Source organism: Podarcis cretensis (genome assembly GCF_951804945.1).
Source record: "Podarcis cretensis genome assembly, chromosome: 17".
NCBI classification, from domain to species: Eukaryota; Metazoa; Chordata; class Lepidosauria; order Squamata; family Lacertidae; genus Podarcis; species Podarcis cretensis.
Window position 1 is genome coordinate 33,391,746 of NC_137187.1, and position 18,707 is coordinate 33,410,452.

Sequence of the window (18,707 nt, forward strand, 5' to 3'; positions counted from 1 at the left end):
AGTCCTCGAGAAAGCGCCTGAGGGAAAAGGACAGGAGCCGCTTCCGCCATACACCCCCCACACACGCGGTCGCGCGCACTTCGAAGCGGATGTTCCCGTCATCCCCTTCCGCTTCCTCGGACGGTTGGACTTGGGACCCGTTTTCCGCGAGGATTCCCGCGCCCCGTCGGTGAGGGAGGCTGCTGGGCTTGTGAGGGGGGTGCGGGTTCCTGGAGGGAGAGCGCCGGAGGCTGCTCTTGAGGGGCGCTGAAGGAAGAGCCGGGGAAAGGCGAGTTCCAGGGCCGGGGCGGGGGGGGGGGGGCGGGCAGGTCGCCCTGCACCTGCCTGTGGCAGCGGGGCTGATCCTGCCTTGGGCTTCGCCACGTTGCAGAACCCTGCCTGCTTTAAAATGGGGGTGCGGGATTCCGTGCTGTTTTTGTCGTGGTTCTGTGTTTTTTCAACATTGATTATCATTTCGAATTAAAGGTCGGCAGTCGCCCTTCATCCAAAGACCACAGGGCGCTTTTGCAATAGGAAAACGCAAAAATATTCAGCATGGTAACAAACGGAAACAAAAACAAAAACAAAAAAAACCCCACCCCAATTTAAAAGGCCACAGATGGTTTCCAGTGAAGACACCTCCTTGTTGTATTACAGTGGTACCTCGGGTTACATACGCTTCAGGTTACATATGCTTCAGGTTACAGACTCCGCTAACCCAGAAATAGTACCTCAGGTTAAGAACTTTACTTCAGGATGAGAACAGAAATTGTGTGGCGGCAGCAGTAGGCCCCATTCGCTAGTGGTGCTTCAGGTTAAGAACAGTTTCAGGTTAAGAACGGACCTCCAGAACGAATTAAGTGCATAACCCGAGGTACCACTGTATTGTTATTATTTATTAGATTTGTATGTCGCCCTTTGTTCTGAGATCGCAGGTTCAGTGTGAACATAAAATGCATAATACAGTGGTACCTCGGGTTACATATGCTTCAGGTTACATACGCTTCAGGTTACAGGCTCCACTAACCCAGAAATAGTACCTCGGGTTAAGAACTTTGCTTCAGGATGAGAACAGAAATCGTGCTCCGGTGGCAGTGGGAGGCCCCATTAGCTAAAGTGGTGCTTCAGGTTAAGAACTGTTTCAGGTTAAGAACGGATCTCCAGAACGAATTAAGTACTTAACCTGAGGTACCACTGTAAAACAAACCAATGACCCCCCCCCCCCGCACATAACTGCATTTGGAAGATTGTGAAACAGCCCAAGGCTTGGTTGAAGAGAAAAGTTTGTTCCTGGTGGCTAAATATATTTGGTGAAGGCACCAGCGAGACACCCTGGGTGGGGAGCATTCCACAGTCAGCCACAGTCTTTGGTTGCCACCTTCCAGACTTTTCAAAGGAGGGACACAAGGAAGTGCCTCAGATGGTGATTGCAGAGTCTAGGGTGATTCACATGGAGAGAGGCGGTCCTTGATGTACTGTGGTCCTGAGCAGGACTTTAGGAAAATGCACCTGGGAAGAATGGCAGATGAAGTTGATGGACTATATGGAATTGGCGGAAATGACTGGCAGAATCCGAGACCAGGGAGAAGAGTCGGTGGAAGAAGATTGGAAAAAATTTAAAGATTATTTACCGAAATATTGTAAAATGAGCTTTAGAAAAATGGTGGAATGAAGTTATATGGCTTTGGCAGAAATGTTATAAGGAACTAGGTACAGATAGACTGTTAATGTATTAAAGGGAAAAAACAAGGTTAGAATATGTTAAGATTAATTACAGGACAGAAAACAGGAAGATGGAAAGGAGTTGCTGAAACAGTTAATTGAAGTGGAATACAAAAAGGGAGCCGTGAGGAAGTCAGTGAAACAAGTGAATGAAAGATAAGCTTGAAAATATTGGAAGTGTTTTTAATTGTTCTTGTTTTGTTTTGTTAATTCAATGTTTTATGTAGTGTTTTTGTTTCTGTTTTTGTATTGTATTATATTGATTTGTTTAATTCTTTTTCTTTCTTTTTGTAATCTTTAAACTCTTAATAAATATTATTATTTATTTATTTTTTAAAAAATGACTTTAGGAAAATGGACCAGGGCAGTTTTATATTAGGTAGAGTTTCCATTTTTCATACTAATGAAGGTTGCTTTGAATTTAGCACTCCAAATACTGGAATGCTAGTTTGTTGAGGCAGAGCAGAATTTCTAATTTATACCTCTCTGAGATTATCTTGGACAGAAATTGGGAAATTCGCTTTGAGTGTAGCATTTCAGGCTATAAAATTGGCCAGTTCTTAGGTAGGTGGAAAGAGGTATGCTTTGATAAAGAATTGCACACGTTCAATAGAATTAAAAGCTTTGCTACCTGGTTCCCAAAATGGAGTTTCACCTTTTTAAAAATGGACGTTGGTAACGTGCTGGTCAAAATGTTGGCCCATATATACCTTGTTCATCACAGCTGGGCTTTAAAGGCAGAAGGAGCACGGGGGACTCATACTGCCTACCTCAAACCACTAGTAGGAAGAATAAGAATAAGATTCTCTGCCTCAAGTCCTTTGACAGGCACACAGAAAGACCAAGGCAGGATAGGAGGCAAGTGCTGCTGTTTCTTTATTCAGATCCCAACCCAATTCTTTTCTCAAGCCCAGATATAGCAACTGATTGGGCAATGATATTCTCTGAAGACCGGAGCATGTAGTTACCATAGAGATGCCATCTGAGGCTTTCCTACAGATGGTGCTATGTGCTGGCTGTAGCATAGATAATAACAGGCGGTGACGGTGTAGACTTCCACTGCAGGTAGTTGTATATGTTATGGCCAGAACAGGTGGCCTATTCTAAAGAGAAGCCTTCATTTACTTTATTTCTTAAATTTCTATAAAAACACAAAAAGACATAGTAACAAACCCAAACAATTCCCCCATGGGGTTATTAGCCCACCCATGGCAACTAACAAATGCTCTCATGTTTGTGGAGAGTCAGAGTTAGTAGGTGCCTGTTGATTCCCACCCAGAATCCTGTTTCATGTTTTGACAATCCTCAGTGACCCAGGTCTTAGGGTGTGGCCCTTTTGGAAAATGGGAAGCTTTTTTTGGGTTGGGGGGTGCACCAAAATAAAAGCAACTGGAGTAGTTTTTAAACATCAGTGATGGAAAAATAACTACAATTTCTAGTAAGGTGTGCAAAATGTTTTATGCACCCATCTTGTGTGAAGTTGAAAAGAATTCACTACAGCATCACCTTTAAAGGTACAGTGGTACCTCAGGTTAAGTACTTAATTCGTTCCGGAGGTCCATTCTTAACCTGAAACTGTTCTTAATCTGAAGCACCACTTTAGCTAATGGGGCCTCCTGCTGCTGCTGCGCTGCCGAAGCCCAATTTCTGTTCTTATCCTGAAGCAAAGTTCTTAACCTGAAGCACTATTTCTGGGTTAGTGGAGTGTGTAACTTGAAGCGTATGTAACCTGAAGTGTATGTAACCCAAGGTACCACTGTACTGAAAAGATGCCTTGATATCAGCCTCCTGAGTTTTGAGCCCTGAGAAAGATGATAAGTGTGTTTTAATTTCTTTTTGAAACTGGAATATTTTCTAAATTGTAGAGCATACTTGGGTCAAATAAAATATATGAATTCAAATTATGTTCTTGAGATGTGAATGGAATTGTGTTTTGGGTTGCGAGTGGAGGGAACAGAATTCTGCATCTTTGCCCCTTCACCTATTTCTGTTAGCATGGAAACTTCTGTAGCAACAGTCCTCTGTTTTTCTCTTTCCTTCAGGAGCCACTGCTGCTTTTTGCCTTTGGATCATGCTGCTGCTTACCCTGTTGTTGTTCTTGCTTTTGGGCCTAGCATCTCCTGTGGAGGTGAAGCGCCCACGGGGCGTCTCCTTAACAAGTGAGTTCCCAGCAGATAAAATGCCAAGCATTGTTCCACCAGCAAGCAACTCCTTCTGTTGATGTGGAGAATGGAAACAATATGTCTGTATTATAAATTTGTGCATCCACTTTCATTTCTTAGCAAAACCCTGCATTTGGTATATTCACTGTTTTTTCCTGGTTGAAAAATGGAGGAATGAGGGAAGACTCCAAGGGCTACCATTGCTTCCTGCTCTTAGTTCTACACTTCGTTTGGTGCTAGAGCCCTGACATTTGCAACTATGCACACATTTACACAGTTACTTCTTGTAGAGAAGGGTTGTCTTCTTCATGACTTGCTGTTCCTTTCTGGTAAAATTGTTAAACTTGGAAGCATTTCCTAATTCTCATAATTCTTTGAGGAGTCTCAATTCTTTTGAAAGTCAGTGGCAGTGGCCCCAGTGACTTGGTCTTGAGGTTTGTAATCACATTCTCGTTCTTCAGATTCCACTGTTCTTCCCCCCCTCCCCACTGGAACTGTTTTGCATAAAATGCTGAGACTTTCATTACACGAAACATTAAAGTGTATTAATCCTCCCTTGTGCTCTTTCTTCCTCATGTGGTGGAAAAGAGACTGTACATCTGAATGTGTAGCTTTTCTGGACTAGTTTAACTATGAGGTGAATTCATCTTATTAGCAGGTGCCCTGATTGAAGGGCAAAGTAGGTAGCACTACACTACTGGTTGCATTTTCTAGGAGATGGATTGCCAGAATGTGTCAAATCATTGAGTGGCTTTGGGGAGAAGATGGTGTTTTAGTGTCGGTTTGTGAAAGGTCAGTCATGTTTCCTGAATGGCTCCTGAGCCTCAAATGATTGCAGATCTTCCTAGCACTAAATACAGCCTCCTTTGAGTGGAACAGTGACAAGGTTGAAAAAGAAACTACTGTTCACAGCTTAATATTATTTCAGTGGCTTTGAATAAACAGTTCTTTGAAGCTCTCTAAAAAGCAAACTGATCCTATTTTGGTGCACAGCTGTCCTTCCCCTTCTGTTTCCTGTTGCAGTTTCCCTCAGTTCAAATGTCAATCTTCCCCTCTCCACCACATCACTATGGTTATCCATGGGTGATTGAGAGAGAGCGAGTGTGTTTAAGGATTTGGTATTGTATACGTGACTGGGGATGTTGGAAGACTATTCCATGATATTACTATTGGTGTTTTGTTTTTGTCCCATCACCCCAAATTTGTGTTGTTTGGCTTGTGCCTTGAATGCCTTTCTGGATTGGTGTATTTGCATTCTGCAATTTTTGTTCTCGGAACCAAGTGTCTCTTGCTGTCCTTCTCAGGCCATCACTTCTATGATGAATCGAAGCCATTTACTTGTCTAGATGGCTCAGCAACAATAGCCTTTGATAGAGTCAATGATGATTACTGTGACTGCAAAGATGGATCAGATGAGCCAGGTAAGCCCCACTCACACACCTTGCCTCCACCAGTGAAACATGCTGCTTATTGCTGCTGTAATTAGATACTTGCTAATATTGTACTTCATGGGGTTTCCTATTCCCTGAATGTGTGAAAATGTACAAGGCATGAAATGCACAAAGTTGCAAAAGCAGAATATGGTTTGCCTGGATTAAAAGCAAACATATTAGCTGAAGAGAGAGACAGCACAAGTCATAGCTGGGTGGGAGGTTTTAGATCAGACATCAGGACAGATTAGATCACGGGTGTCAAACACAAGGCCTGCAGGCCGAATCCGGCCTGCCAGACCTCGTCATGTGGCCCGTGTAGCCGCCGCCGGCCGCCAGCCTTCACCTTTTATTCTCGCTAATAAAGTCTACCATCCTAATCGAAGCCTAGGATAGTTGTGTCGGCAGCTGAAGCTGCAAAAAGAGAGACCAAAACAAAACAAAACCCTATTAGATTCAGAAGGAGCCGCAGGAGCTCCTGGCTGTGTGGGGAGCGCCGCTCTTCTCCTCCCCGCAGCTTCCCGGCCAAAAGACACACGCAGCCCGGCCTGCCCGCTTCCCCCTGCGAGGCGGCACGCTGTGGGTGGGGATGGGGGGCTGGAAGGCGGGCGGTGGAGAAAGCAAAGGTGCTCCCTTCCCGTGCCGTTACTCGGCTGGCCTGAGAGAAAATTTCTGAGGCGGCGGCGGCCTTCGTCCAGGGTCGGGGGGCCATGGCGGGACTTTGCCCTCCCGGCGGCCTGGAGCATCTGGAGCTGGGGCGGCTGCGGGACCCGCCGGGCGGCAGCGGCGGAGTTGTCGTCGGCGCTTCTTCTCCTTCTCCTTCGTCTTGCTCGCTGTCACCGCCGCTCTCGTCTTGCTCGAGGCAGGCCTGGAGCCGGGACAACCTGGGCTTCGAGCCCGAGGAGGAGGCGGGCGAAGCGGCCAGGGCGGCTGGAGGGAGCGCGGTGGCGGGGCCCATGCTGCAGATGGGCGTGGTGGAGTGGGGCTGAGAAGGGGCGCCTTCGCCCTCGGAGCCTGACGCCCAGGAGGGCCCGCCGATAGCGGGAGGCAGCGGAGGCGCAGGCGGCGCGGCGAAAAGGAGGAAGGCGGAGGGGAAGGCGAAGGCCAGTGGCCTTGCTCTGCCGGAGGCGCCTCGATGCCACGTTTCCCTCACGAAGAGACGGGCGAGGAGGTCGCCGAGCAGCCGCCGCCGCCTTGCCTGGGCCAAAGGGATGGCGCACTGCCTGCGAGGTGAGTCGCCGCCCGGCCGGGCCCTTCCGCTGCCCTTCCCAGCTCGCATCTCTCCTGTTTCACCTTATTACTTTTATGTTACTCGCGAGTCTTCTGCTCTGAAGACAGATGCAAATAATCTGTTCAGCTTCTCTGCAATCTCCTTTCCCACCTTTAGCACACCTTTGATTCCCTTGTTGGCCAAAGGCTCTACCACAGACATGTCCAAAGTCCGTTTCGGGGGCCTAATCCGGCCCCTTCGGCAGTTTATGGGGTAAAATCCTCAAAAAACCCCTCAACAACTTCAACCCTAAAAAAAAAGCTCAACAATTTCAATCCTAAAAAAAGCGCAACAACTTTGGTTGGCCCTCACGGCCCTTCACTTCATCAAATCTGGCCCTCCTTGAAAAAAGTTTGGGCACCACTGGATTAGATGTTCCTCACACAATAGAGGGGCAAGCACATGCCCATGGGTGCTCTGGAATCTGCATCTGGACTTTGGAGGGGTTGTTGTTCTTTTGCCTTACAGCAATACCACTTGTAGAATCACAGAATAGGAGAGTTGGAAGGGACCACAATGGTCATCTACTCCAACCCCCAGCAATGCAGGAATCATTTGCCCAGTGTGGGACTTTAGCCCATGGCCCTATGATTAGGAGTTTCACGCTCTACCAACTGAGTTATCAGCAATGCCTAGATGATAGGCAGGTCCTGGTCCACCTGAGGTGCAAAGTTGCTAGTGGTGCATGAGACAGCTGGATCTATATTGTCATCCTGCTTGCAACTTTGGCAAGAATCTGCATTGAAAATTGGGAGCAGGGGAGATGAAATTGATATATTACATTGGTGCAGAAAACTTGGATGTTCAACATTAGTCAAGAGTGAAAATGATATGTCCTAATGCCATTTTGAGTAAGGCTTTTTAGACCAGAAGTTATGTCTGAATATGTTACATTGGTTTGCTGCAATTTTTTAAAGAATTAATGGGAGAAGCTGAAGCATGAGGAAGATTGGATGTGAATAGTATGTTTGTGTGTGACTGAAAGTGACCTTTGGATTATCTTTCTCTTGTTTCAAGATCCTACATCCAACTCTTCATAATGGAAAAACAAGACAAAGTGGTCATAGTGACTAACTTCATAGCATGGGCAAATGCAACATGGCCAGTTTATCCCTAAATCACAGAATTAGCTGTAAGCATCTGATTTGTTAAGGAATTCACTAGTATCTTATCTCTCTGCCCAGGAACTGCTGCATGCCCTAGTGGCCGTTTCCACTGCTCCAATGCTGGCTACCGACCTCAGTACATCCCCTCCTCCCGTGTCAATGATGGAATTTGTGGTAAGCTTTGCTAGCTCATGTGGGTGGGAGACTTCAGGCTGCGGGCAGCCAAGCCCAAGTGAGTGAATGTTAATGGCTCTCCTTGTTGTTTGCCTTTAGACTGCTGTGATGCAACAGACGAGTACAACAGCGGCATCGTGTGTGAAAACACCTGCAAGTAAGGCATGGCCTATATCCTTTCAGGAAGTTTTTCCTCTCCTTGGACTGCTGATTCAAAGGCAGCTCCAGACTGGGTTTGGGCTAGTTTGGGGAAGGAAAGAGGATAAATGTACACTTGGTCCCAGGCAGCAGCAGCTCCCAAAATAATTTTGCACAACCTCTGGGAAACTTGGATCCTCCCCATCTTCAAAAAAATAAATCCACTTAACAGTTCTATTGTTTAATTACAGGGCACTACAATAATAAATCTCAGTATTAAAAACAGAAACCAACTCAGTCTTAATCAATCGGAGACATTTTAAAAGGCAAATTAAATAATGATGCCAGCTAAAACCAAACTCCAAAAAATAAAACAAATAAAACAAATGCATGGAAGCACGAGAAACATAATCTTCTTGTGCAATGCAAGTTTTCACTCTTAAAGACAGAGAGGGAGGTAACAATTCTTCATTCCCCTGATAACTTCTTTTCACGTGTTTGTCATTGGTGCTGGCTAAGCATAATGCGGTCCTACATTCTGTATTGTATTGTATTATATTGATCTTGATGTTTGTAAATATCATGAAAGGAAAAATGGGGCAGTAGCTGTATAGGTTTGCAGGGGTAGAGATTCTAAAATACTTTGATGCAGTATTTTCCAATGATCATTTTAATGCTATTTTTAGTTTATTTTGATTTATTAGTTATTTTAGGGGTTTTTTCTTAACCTTTTACTCTAAGCTGCCCTGAAAATGTATTTGAAGACTATTATTATTGTTGTTGTTGTTGTTATTAAACTCTGTAATAAATTCACAAAATAAATGGGGCAGAGTAGTCATATTTGTCAGGCTACCCATAGCTTTTGTCCTGCTGTCACATAATTCTGCAAACTTTTATGAATATGGAGTCATTCAGAATAAGAGGACTTGCATTGTGTGTCTTAATGCGAGCACTGCCTCTGGCTGCGCGGCCCAAGTTGGTTATCATTGACATTGCCTGGGTTGTAGCTTGCTGCTGTGCTGTCATTTCCAGTCATATACTCTATGCCTGAAAAAAGCTTGCTCCCCACCCCTTCTAGAATAGGGTCTCTCTTGCTGCACTGCATGGTGCTGTGGGTGGAAGGTGTCTTTGGGGCTCAGCTCCAGCTGTCTCTTTCCTTTCCCTGTGCAGAGAAATGGGCCGAAAGGAGCGGGAGGCACTAAAGCAGATGGCTGAAGTGGCCAGAGAAGGCTTCGAAATCAAGCAGGCCCTGATGAAGGAAGCTAGTAAGAGGAAGGAAGAAAAACAGGTGAGGATGCTGGCCTAGGAAGTGGAAACACTGTGCTGACAATACAGGGGAAGAGTGCCCATTGCCACCAGTGCTCATGAGCCTGGGCATTGTTCCTCTCACAGGAGCATTTTGGAGTCACTTGAAGAAGCCAAGCTATGGCTCTTTTCAGGTAGGCATTAGAAGTGACCTCTAGTGGGTGGGGAGCCAAGTTATAGAGATTCTGTACACACCTTGGGCTTGGACTGTTGAGAGGACCTCTTCTCTCTCCTCCCCACCCCCCAAACACTTTTAGATAAAGCTCACTGAGCTACAGGAGAGCAAGAAGTCTGTGGAGGAGCAAGTGGAGACTCTGAGGTCGCTAAAAGAAGCTGCTGAGAAACCTGAAAAAGAAGCCAAGGATATCCATCAGAAAGCCTGGGAGGGTGAGTGCACTTCTACCATGCGAGGGGATTTCATGGCACTGAAAGCCTCTGTGTCAGCCAACAGCCTCGTTTTTAAAGCAGGAGAACTTGTGGTCCTCCAGATGTTGAAATACAGCTTCCAGAATCCCTGATCATTGGCCACGCTGCCTTAAGATGGATGGGAGTTGGGAGTCCCATAGCAAACAGGTGGCCACAGATTTCCCAGCCCTGCCTTAATAGGAGGTTAGAGAATTTTATGATGGATGGGTTTACCCTCATGTCCTAGAATGGCTTCCTAGAAGTTTCTGCCTTGCCACTGATGGGGAGATGGGATGCTAGAGTTGCAGCCGGAGGTGCCTTTGTCTGCGCTGCTCACATTCTTGGTTCCAAGCCCAGCTCTTGCAGGGGCTCGGGGTGTTTGCCACGTCAACAGTTCAGCATGATAAAAGCAATACAATGAAATGCTTGGGTGAAATACTTAGTGCAGCATCCAGAAATGGATTGAAATTATCCTGCACCTGCTTAACGCTGGCCATTAAAAACAGACTCATATGAAGCTGTTGCAACACTTCTGGAAGATGTTTGGCAGGGCTTCAGGAAGAGGGAGCTGCACAGTTCTTGGGTAGTCATCAAGCCACTTAAATTGTTTTTCATCTTTATACGTTGCCATGTCTTGAGAATGAATTTGAAATGAAAAATAAGCAGAATAAATGTTGGGCATGACTCTCTGTTCCCTTTTTCTGTTAGGGCATGGATGGGATGTGTTTCCTTGGTGGTTCTCAAAGACTGCATTTATCAGGCAAATAAGTCTGCAGGGTTTTAGATTTTAATACATGTGTGTCTACCTTATTGTTTCATTGGAATGTGTGCTTTAGGGACAGGATTTGAGGTGCACAGAAATCCTAAAGCTGTTCTCCTAGTTGTAGAGAGAAGATGACTTTAGAAGTTATGCAGGGAAGTTACTTTGGTTTTTTTGAATGAATGAATAAGTTGAACTTGTTATTTGCCCACTTTGCAACAGAACAGAAAGCGGCCGAAAGAGCAGTGAGGGATCAAGCCAAAGCAGAAGAAGCCTTTCACGAGCTGGATGATGATGGAGATGGCATGTGAGTGAGATGATTCCCCCTTTCAGTAGCTTGTTCACAGACTCTGTCATCTGTGGTCAAAGGCATGTGGCAGGACAGATGTTGATCCAGCTGCTGATCCCTTTGTGTCCTGACGTCAAATTCTAGCGCTTAACTATTCCTGGATTTATTTGGAGCAGAGGAGCACTTATTGTTACCATCTCAAGGGCCATGTTGGCTCGGGAGGCATTAATTGTCTGTAAGATGTTTCAAACTGGTGAGAGGGCACAAACCCAATCCCATTGCTCTGAGACAAGATACCCTGTAACTTAAAAGCATCCCTAAGTGATGCTTTAAGTCTTCAAGAAATAATGAGGGCTAAAAACTTGCTCTTTTCCGTAAAATGAAAGCTAGGAACCTTGGAGTACACATGCCACAGGGACTGCTATATCAGTCTTTGTGTATGCAGAGTTGTGAAAGGCATGGTTAGTACCCTAATTGCCCTCCTGTGCCTTCAGGATATCTGTTGCTGAGCTCCAGACGCACCCTGAACTGGATGCAGATGGTGATGGGATCCTTTCAGAATCGGAAGCCCAGGTATGGTGGGGAATGTGCGCTTGTAGAGGGGGGCTTTTCTTCTCATGCAAGCGAAAACAGCTGTTCATGGTTATCCTTCGTTCTTTCTGTTAGGCCTTCTGCTTTCATGCACTTCCTGTGCTTTGCGGTTCTCTTCCCTCTCCCACCAAAAGCTCGGTTAAGATGAGACCACTTGACACTTGGAGTAGGGCTGGAGTCTGGAAGTAGACAAAGTTGTAGATCAAACCAAGAGTGTCCAAATACTGCCCGGCTGTGAACCTCCCCCCACCCGCCATATTGGTTAGAAGTCACTTGCTGGGCTTGGGGGTATATGTTAGGAAATCTGCCTTATCAGGAGAAACTGGCCACTCTCCAGGCACCCGGCACGATCTCCTGGTGACCTTCCTGTCTGCATTCCCGGCAGATGCAGGCTAGGTCGCGATCGGCGATCCTCCTCAGCGTGAGAAGAACACACCGCTCTTCCCCCTTCCCAGGTAGGGGGAAAGAGAGAGAGACAGAAATGTATCTACATGCCTTTATTTCTGTCTTTGCAGCATTACAGAGAAAACACGTCTGCTCTCATCAAAGTCCATCAGAAGAGAGAGAAAACTCCACCTCCTGTACTTCCTGTACAGGTCATATTACACTCAGAGCTAATTCCGGTGCTTTGCACTGAAAATAGACCCTCCCTCTGTTCCCACGGAACAGTTCCAACATTCCCATTATGTTTTGCTTCCAAGCCACCTGCTGCTCGCGGTCGCATTGCATCCATATCGTAACAATATATTGGGGTGGGGGAAGGTGTCAATAGACATTATACTGAAGACTCTGCTTTAGTTTACTTTTTTCCAGCCATTCCCAATATGTCCTGTGTGTGCTCAATAGCTCACTTCCTTTGTCAGATTTTTCTTGGATCTTTTCTTAACAGTACAGTCATACCTTGGGTTACAGATGCTTCAGGTTGCGGGTTTTTTTTTTGGTTACGGACCCGCTGAAACCCGGAAGTACTGGAACAAGTTACTTCTGGGTTTCTGTGGTCGTGCATGCGCAGAAGTGCCAAATCGCAACCTGCACATGCGCAGATGTGCCGCTGTGGGTTGTGAACGCTGTGGGTTGCGAACGTGTATCCCACACGGATCATGTTTGCAACCCGAGCGTCCACTGTACTGCTCCAAGGCCTTCGGGTATAGGGCAGTATATAAATTCAGTAAATAATAATAATAATACTTGAACCTTTAGTGCAGTGGTGTCTATCCAAAATCTTACTTTTTGACTTGCGTTTCTCTCTTCTTGTACACTGTAAAGCACAATCTTCATTTTCCTGCCACCTTTTCAGCCCCAGTGACGAGAGGTGCACACTTTTAAGCGAAAGCTGGAAACCTTTGTAAAAAGAGTCGTCCCATAAGTGCTTTAGAAGCTCCATTTTGCCTTTCTGTTGACCTGAAAACTCAGGCGCTTTTCAGTGCAATGCTACAAGGGGTCTACTGTGCCATTTTGGCGGGAGGGGGGATGACTAAGTCTGCTAGAGAAGAAGGGTGTTTCCTAGTTATGCAGCAACCAGTTATGTAGCAATCACTAAGCTCTTGCCCCTTTCCGATATATCTGTCACTTTTCCTCAGCCCTGGCAGACCAGTTTTCACATATCCCAACCTTTTGGAATGTTTATAATACTTGCAAAGGAGAAAAGTAACCACAAATCCATGTGTATTGCTATCAGATTCGGACAGTTTACATGTAGGTTTCAAACAGTTTCAAATTTAAAGTGCATCAAGAATTACAAATCTAAGTAATGTATGTTTAAGGAAATTAGCCCATGGGAGAAAACCTTTCTATTTCAACTTCAGTCTTTTTTCCCTTTTTTACTAGTGTGTGATTTATTTATTTATTTATTTACTTAAGCCTAAGGTGTCCACAAGGTGGCAGTAACACTGAACCTGCTCTACTTTCAGAGTGTGTTTTTAGGCTCTTTTTGCTGGCTGCTGAAACTATTATTTTACATCATTTCTTCATCCCAAGCGAACCCATCAAGGCTATGGAAGAGACTGTGGAAATCCTCCCAATCTGTGTTCTTGGTTCTGTAGAGTTGCATGGTTGAGAGCATCACAAATGAGGTTCTTCCCCCAAAAGTGAATGGCAGAGAGAAGGGCTAGCCCTGGGACATATGCAGCTGTGTATAAATACAGTTTTCCTGTTCTTTCAGACTTTACTGGACAATTCGTTGCAGGCGGATGTGGCCAGATTCCAGGACACTGTGTGGGCAGCGATCAAGGAGAAGTACAGAGCAGAGGTCAGTGTGCCAACCTTGTCTTTCTCTACCACAGATCCAAATAGTTTGAATGACCTTTTCTGGGGAATTGATTTCTGAAACAGTTTTGTTCCCATGCTTGGCTTGATGTCATTACTGTGCTTCAACTCTTCTTCATTTTGTACATCACTTTTTGGACTAATCAATATGTTCTGAAAAAATTCTGTGATGATTTCACGTACATTACTTACAGTGGTGCCCCACAAGACGAACGCCTCGCAAGACGGAAAACCCGCTAGACGAAAGGGTTTTCCGTTTTGGAGGCGCTTCGCAAAACGAATTTCCCTATGGGCTTGCTTCGCAAGACGAAATGTCTTGCGAGTTCCTGCGGGTTTTTTCCCCTCCCCCCCCCTTTTCCTAAGCCGCTAAGCCGCTTATCAGCTGATCCACTGATAAGCCGCTTAACAGCTGATCGCTAAAAGCCGCTAAACCGCTAATAGCGCTAATCCGCTAAGCTGTCAATGGGCTTGCTTCGCAAGACGAAAAAACCGCTATACGAAGAGCCTCACGGAACGGATTAATTTCGTCTTGCGAGGCACCACTGTATTCAATTTATATCTCACCCATCCTTCCTGAAGGAGCCTAGGTTACACAGTATAAATTATGTAGTGTTGATATATTATATGCTGCTTTGAATTCCTAGTTGGTTAGAAAGGCAGGATATCAATGGTAAGCATAAGTAGACTGGAGCATTTGGCAGAACTGTTTGGACTGCAGAATTAGAAGCATCTTGGCAGGCATTAATCATGGCTCCATCTGCAGCTACTGGAGAAGTGGGTCTTTCATGGAGAGGCAGGCCACTTTGGCTCTGGGAGTTCCTGAGTGACATCCATGGTATCCATTCTCCCTTGCTCCTCGAGAATTTCAAACACAGTTGCTAACTAAGGGCAGCCATGAGTTACAAGATGGGCTAAACTCAACTTTCCCCTCTCCAGAGCTTGGTTGATGTACAACCCCCACCAAAAGGCCCATCAGATGAAGAGCCAGATACTCAGCCCAATGCCCACGTGGACCAGTTGCCTCCTGATGACGATTATGACGAGGAGGAGGATGAAGATGAAGAACCTGAGGAAGACAGCATTGATGAGGAGGTGAAGGTACTAAACTGAGTTTCTGGAGTCTACAACTGAAATATACAGGGATATTCTTCTCCCCCGCCCCTCTCCTAACTTAAATTTTACATTCAAGATCACACACACCATAGGAAAACATATGTGTTTTTATTTTAGCACACTTTATTCTGAATACAATATTTGCATGGATGTTTGACTAGAGAGCAGCTGGTCATGGAGCAAGGTGTTGAGGGATTGGCGTTGAGTAAAGAATTTTGACCCCAAGCCTATAGACCAGTGTTCAAAACTCCCCTTGTTCTAGGCACATTTTGAGACAGGGAATTTCATTAGCGTGAGCAGTTTCTGAGCTCTGGGTGTAGTACTGCTAAGATTTCAGATTAAAACCGCAGTGTGGAAGGAAAGGAGGACCTTTTCTGCCTCCCCACTTCCATCTGCTCTCTGAAGATTGGAGAAGAGACCCTCTTAAGAATATTAGGGGGGTGGGTAAGGGAAAGGACTAGACCATGTGGAAAATGAACATAATATTTTAGCTGCAGTTCCTTCATTTTCAGCCTTGCATTCTTGTTATAAGAAAAGCGTGCCTAGACATTCCGTTGTTGTGCCCATAACCTAGGTTTAAGGTGCCGTTTAGCTCCTAGCTTTCATATCTCAGTTTCTAACACTACTATAGAGGGTGGGTGGAAAAGTAGCTATGCTGGTAGCGGGGGCTCATCCCCTCCAGAGCTTTTTGCTGATCTTGGGATAGGGTGGAATATTAAAGCCTGACAAATTGCTATGCCTGGTGTAATGAGAAGAATGGCAAGTTGCTAGTACTACAGTTTCACACAGAATTTTTGTTGCTGTTGCTTAACATTAGGAAGTGCATGAGAGTTCAGCGCGGGTCCTCTGTTCATCTCGCTCCCTCTGAGCCTCTCTTATCCTCCAAAGCAGGGATGGGGAGCCTTCCTCAGCCTGAGGGCTGCATTCCCTTCTGGGCACATTTCAGTCACACAAAATCATTCAGGGTGTGAAGCATGGCCGGTCCCCACTTGTCAGTTTCTCCCAGTCTCCTCTCCCCCTCTTGTTTATGGTCTATGTGGGATGCTTTTTGAACTGGAAGTGACGATGGCCACCTTCTGCCTCAATGTCTCCACAGGTCCCTTCCCCCATGCCATCGTCTGATGTCAAAGCGTCAGAAGATGAACTGGAGACGATGCCCCCTTATGATGAAGCCACACAAGCTCTAATTGAAGGTAAGCTATTCTTTAGAGCAGTGTTTCCCAACCTTGTGCCTCCAGCTGTTTTTGGACTACAATTCCCATCATCCCTTGCCACTGGTCTTGCTAGTCAGGGATGATGGGAGTTGTAGTTCAAAAACAGCTGGAGGCACAAGGTTGGGAAACACTGCTTTAGAGAACATCCTTTCAAATGCAAGAAACACCATGATTGTCTTTAGTGTGTGCAGGCCTGCCCGTGAACTTGCTGTGCAGAAAACAGCTATTTTCCAAAAGGGGTCAAGTCCAAGTGGAGTCAACCAGCAATGGTACAAAAGAAAGTTACTGCTTTCTTTCTGTTCAAATAAATGCCATAAAGAGGCTTAAGAACTTCAAGCAAGATGGGTGTTCTACCAGGTCAGAAAACAAAAGCCATTTGCTCCGAGAGGAGGTGAGCTGCAGCTTTTAACACATGGCTGAAAATTTTGAGCTGCCTCATTTCGAGAAAGTCCTGGAAAAAAATCAGAGCTGTTCAATATTTCTTTTTATCATGCAAGGAAGGTATTTGATCCAGTTGACCTTGTCCCAACGTGAGGTCGCATGAACACTTGATGCTGCTAACTGGTCATGTCTTGATTGCTTAGAGCTTTCTTCTCACACAGTAGTCAATGAGGCAAGCAGGAGTTTACAGGTAGCTGCTTGCTTTAACAAGTATCTGAACATGAGGAGAGGTGTGAAGTCAAGATGGGGCAAATCAAGCTGCTCTTAGAACGTGAGAGCCCTGCTGGATCAGTCTAGCATCCTGTTGCTGCAGTTGCCAACCAGATGCCCATGGGAAAACCTGAACACAAGAACAACTCTCCCCACTTACAATACCAAGCATCTGGTATTCAGAAGAATACTTTCTCCAACAGTGCAAACAGCGCATAGCCATCATGGCTTTTAGCCACTGAGAGCCTTATTTCTCTCCATTGGGGGTGAGATGAGTGGTTTAATCCTGTCATGGAACCATCTAGTGCCTCGTGGGTGAGAAATGGGCATCATACAAACTTTCTGCATGGCGCCAAAGAAAGAGACAGGGACAGACCCAGATGTGTACGTGTAGTTATGTATTTCACTAGCTGTATTCAAGAATTTCCATAGCTCACCCTTTTGGCTACTCTTCATGCTGTATATTCAGAGTGTATTGATTTTTCAAAAAAATATTTCTGTATTTGAACATTGGAGTAGAATCTTTGTAAATTGTTGCATCGCTTGACCATTTTTGCTCTGTTGGGAAAAGTTGAGTCACGTCTATGGAAAGGGCAAAGACACTTTAGCATCACCTTGAGTCTAAATATAGCACGAGGCAGCGGGGGAGGAGGATGTTTGTGTTTAGTGTTCCAGTAAGTTCCTTCCAGATAGATGTCATCATGGAACCACCTTTTGTTTAGCTATCATGTAGCCACACCTCCACTTTCTCTTCCTGAATTCATGTGGCTTTCCAAGCCTTTGGTACCCCAGTGAGGTGATCTAACTTCTTCAGCAGGGGTGGGGTGACCTCAGGCCCTCCAAGCCCTCTTTATCTGGCCCTTAGGATTCTCTGCAGGCCGCTCCTCCTCCCAAGGCTACTCTTCTCGGCCTAAACAGAACGTGACCTTGTACTGCTCAGAATACCTCTTGCCTGCTTGGATGGAGGGATGCAGATGTAGTAACCACAAACTCTTATGTGGCTGGACTATAGCCTACTGTACAGAGCAAAGAGTCATATATACTGCTCCACTCACCACTGGCATGTGCCCCCCCCCTCAAAATAACCCATGAGATTGTTCAGGCGGGCATGTGACCCTCTGGCTGAAAAAGGCTCACCAACCTGCAGTTCAGCATCGTATTTTACTTTAATGTGACGCTCTCTTTTCCCAGTGACCCAGGTGTGCTTGGTCTTTTGGAAGATTGAGTTTACCCAAAGCTATGCAGAGGCACCTTTTTCAGTAAACCTGGGAAGGCGGAGCTTTGTGTTTTTTGTGTTTTTTTACTGTTGCGAAAATGTAGGCTGGAGCTTAAAGGAGCAGCAGACCAAGTTGACCCAGGGTGCTTGAGAGGTTCTTCCAAGTCCACCCAGTTTCCAAGCAGGATCTGTCGATGCTGTAGAACGGAGCTTGTAAAAATGTACCAGACGTAGCCAAAAGCTGTTTTATAGCTGTAATAAAATGAACTGGGCAGCCAAAGGCATGTCTGCACTTTGTGTTCTGGGAACGTGCGCCATCCGAATAGATCACCGCCATTAGCATTGCTAAGCAGGCACCATTTCTTAGATATCTAATGTCCATGAAGCAAAAGGCAATCAATAGGCTGGACTTGCTCTTTGAAGTAGCTCACGTGGACTAAAGGGGAAGTAGCTCTGTGTGTGGTTTTCTCCTTGCAGCGGTGCAAAGCCATCAAAACGCACAATATGGACATGGGATTATAACATGTTTGTTTGTCTAACTTCTGATTTGCCTTTTCTTCCCTTTGCATTAGTTATAGGTACTGAAACGAGTTAATTCTGCTTTTCAGTAATTCCAGCTAGTTGGGGAGTGGACAGTGACATATACTTGAGACGTATGGACAGTTTTCAGTTGACAGCCACTAGGTGGTGGTGGTGGTGCATCCCAGATTCCCATTATTTTGTATACATTCTTCCAGAGAGGCTTGCTAAATTTGTTGTTGTTGTATTGTTGTTGTTTTTGTTAATTCTAATTAAATTTGTATAGCACCCTTCATTTGAAGATCACAGGGCAGTTCACAACAAAAATACAAAATGAGAATACATTTACTCCTTATCCTCCCAACCCTTGTAAGGAGCTACTTAGGGTTGAAAGTCTG

General features: G+C 45.5%; 1 protein-coding gene across 5 annotated transcripts in view; it reads left to right on the top strand.

Annotated features, from left to right (window-relative positions):
• The first annotated feature begins 53 nt into the window (after positions 1–53).
• PRKCSH (PRKCSH beta subunit of glucosidase II) overlaps positions 54–18,707 on the top strand; it is a 40,507-nt gene continuing 21,853 nt past the window's right edge. For 3 of the 5 annotated variants that reach the window (XR_013834316.1, XR_013834317.1, XM_079959525.1), the window contains exons 1-12: positions 56–169; positions 3,744–3,860; positions 5,168–5,284; positions 7,748–7,843; positions 7,943–8,000; positions 9,152–9,269; positions 9,544–9,673; positions 10,674–10,758; positions 11,235–11,313; positions 13,493–13,579; positions 14,533–14,694; positions 15,806–15,902. Coding sequence is in view for 3 of the 5 variants with exons in the window: in XM_079959525.1 (XP_079815651.1) it covers positions 3,773–3,860; positions 5,168–5,284; positions 7,748–7,843; positions 7,943–8,000; positions 9,152–9,269; positions 9,544–9,673; positions 10,674–10,758; positions 11,235–11,313; positions 13,493–13,579; positions 14,533–14,694; positions 15,806–15,902 (1,117 nt within the window). In the remaining 2 variants the exon portion in view is untranslated. Of the gene's footprint in view, positions 170–3,743; positions 3,861–5,167; positions 5,285–7,747; positions 7,844–7,942; positions 8,001–9,151; positions 9,270–9,543; positions 9,674–10,673; positions 10,759–11,234; positions 11,314–13,492; positions 13,580–14,532; positions 14,695–15,805; positions 15,903–18,707 lie in introns of all 5 variants that reach the window. The other 2 variants (XM_079959527.1, XM_079959526.1) reach the window with 2 other exon arrangements.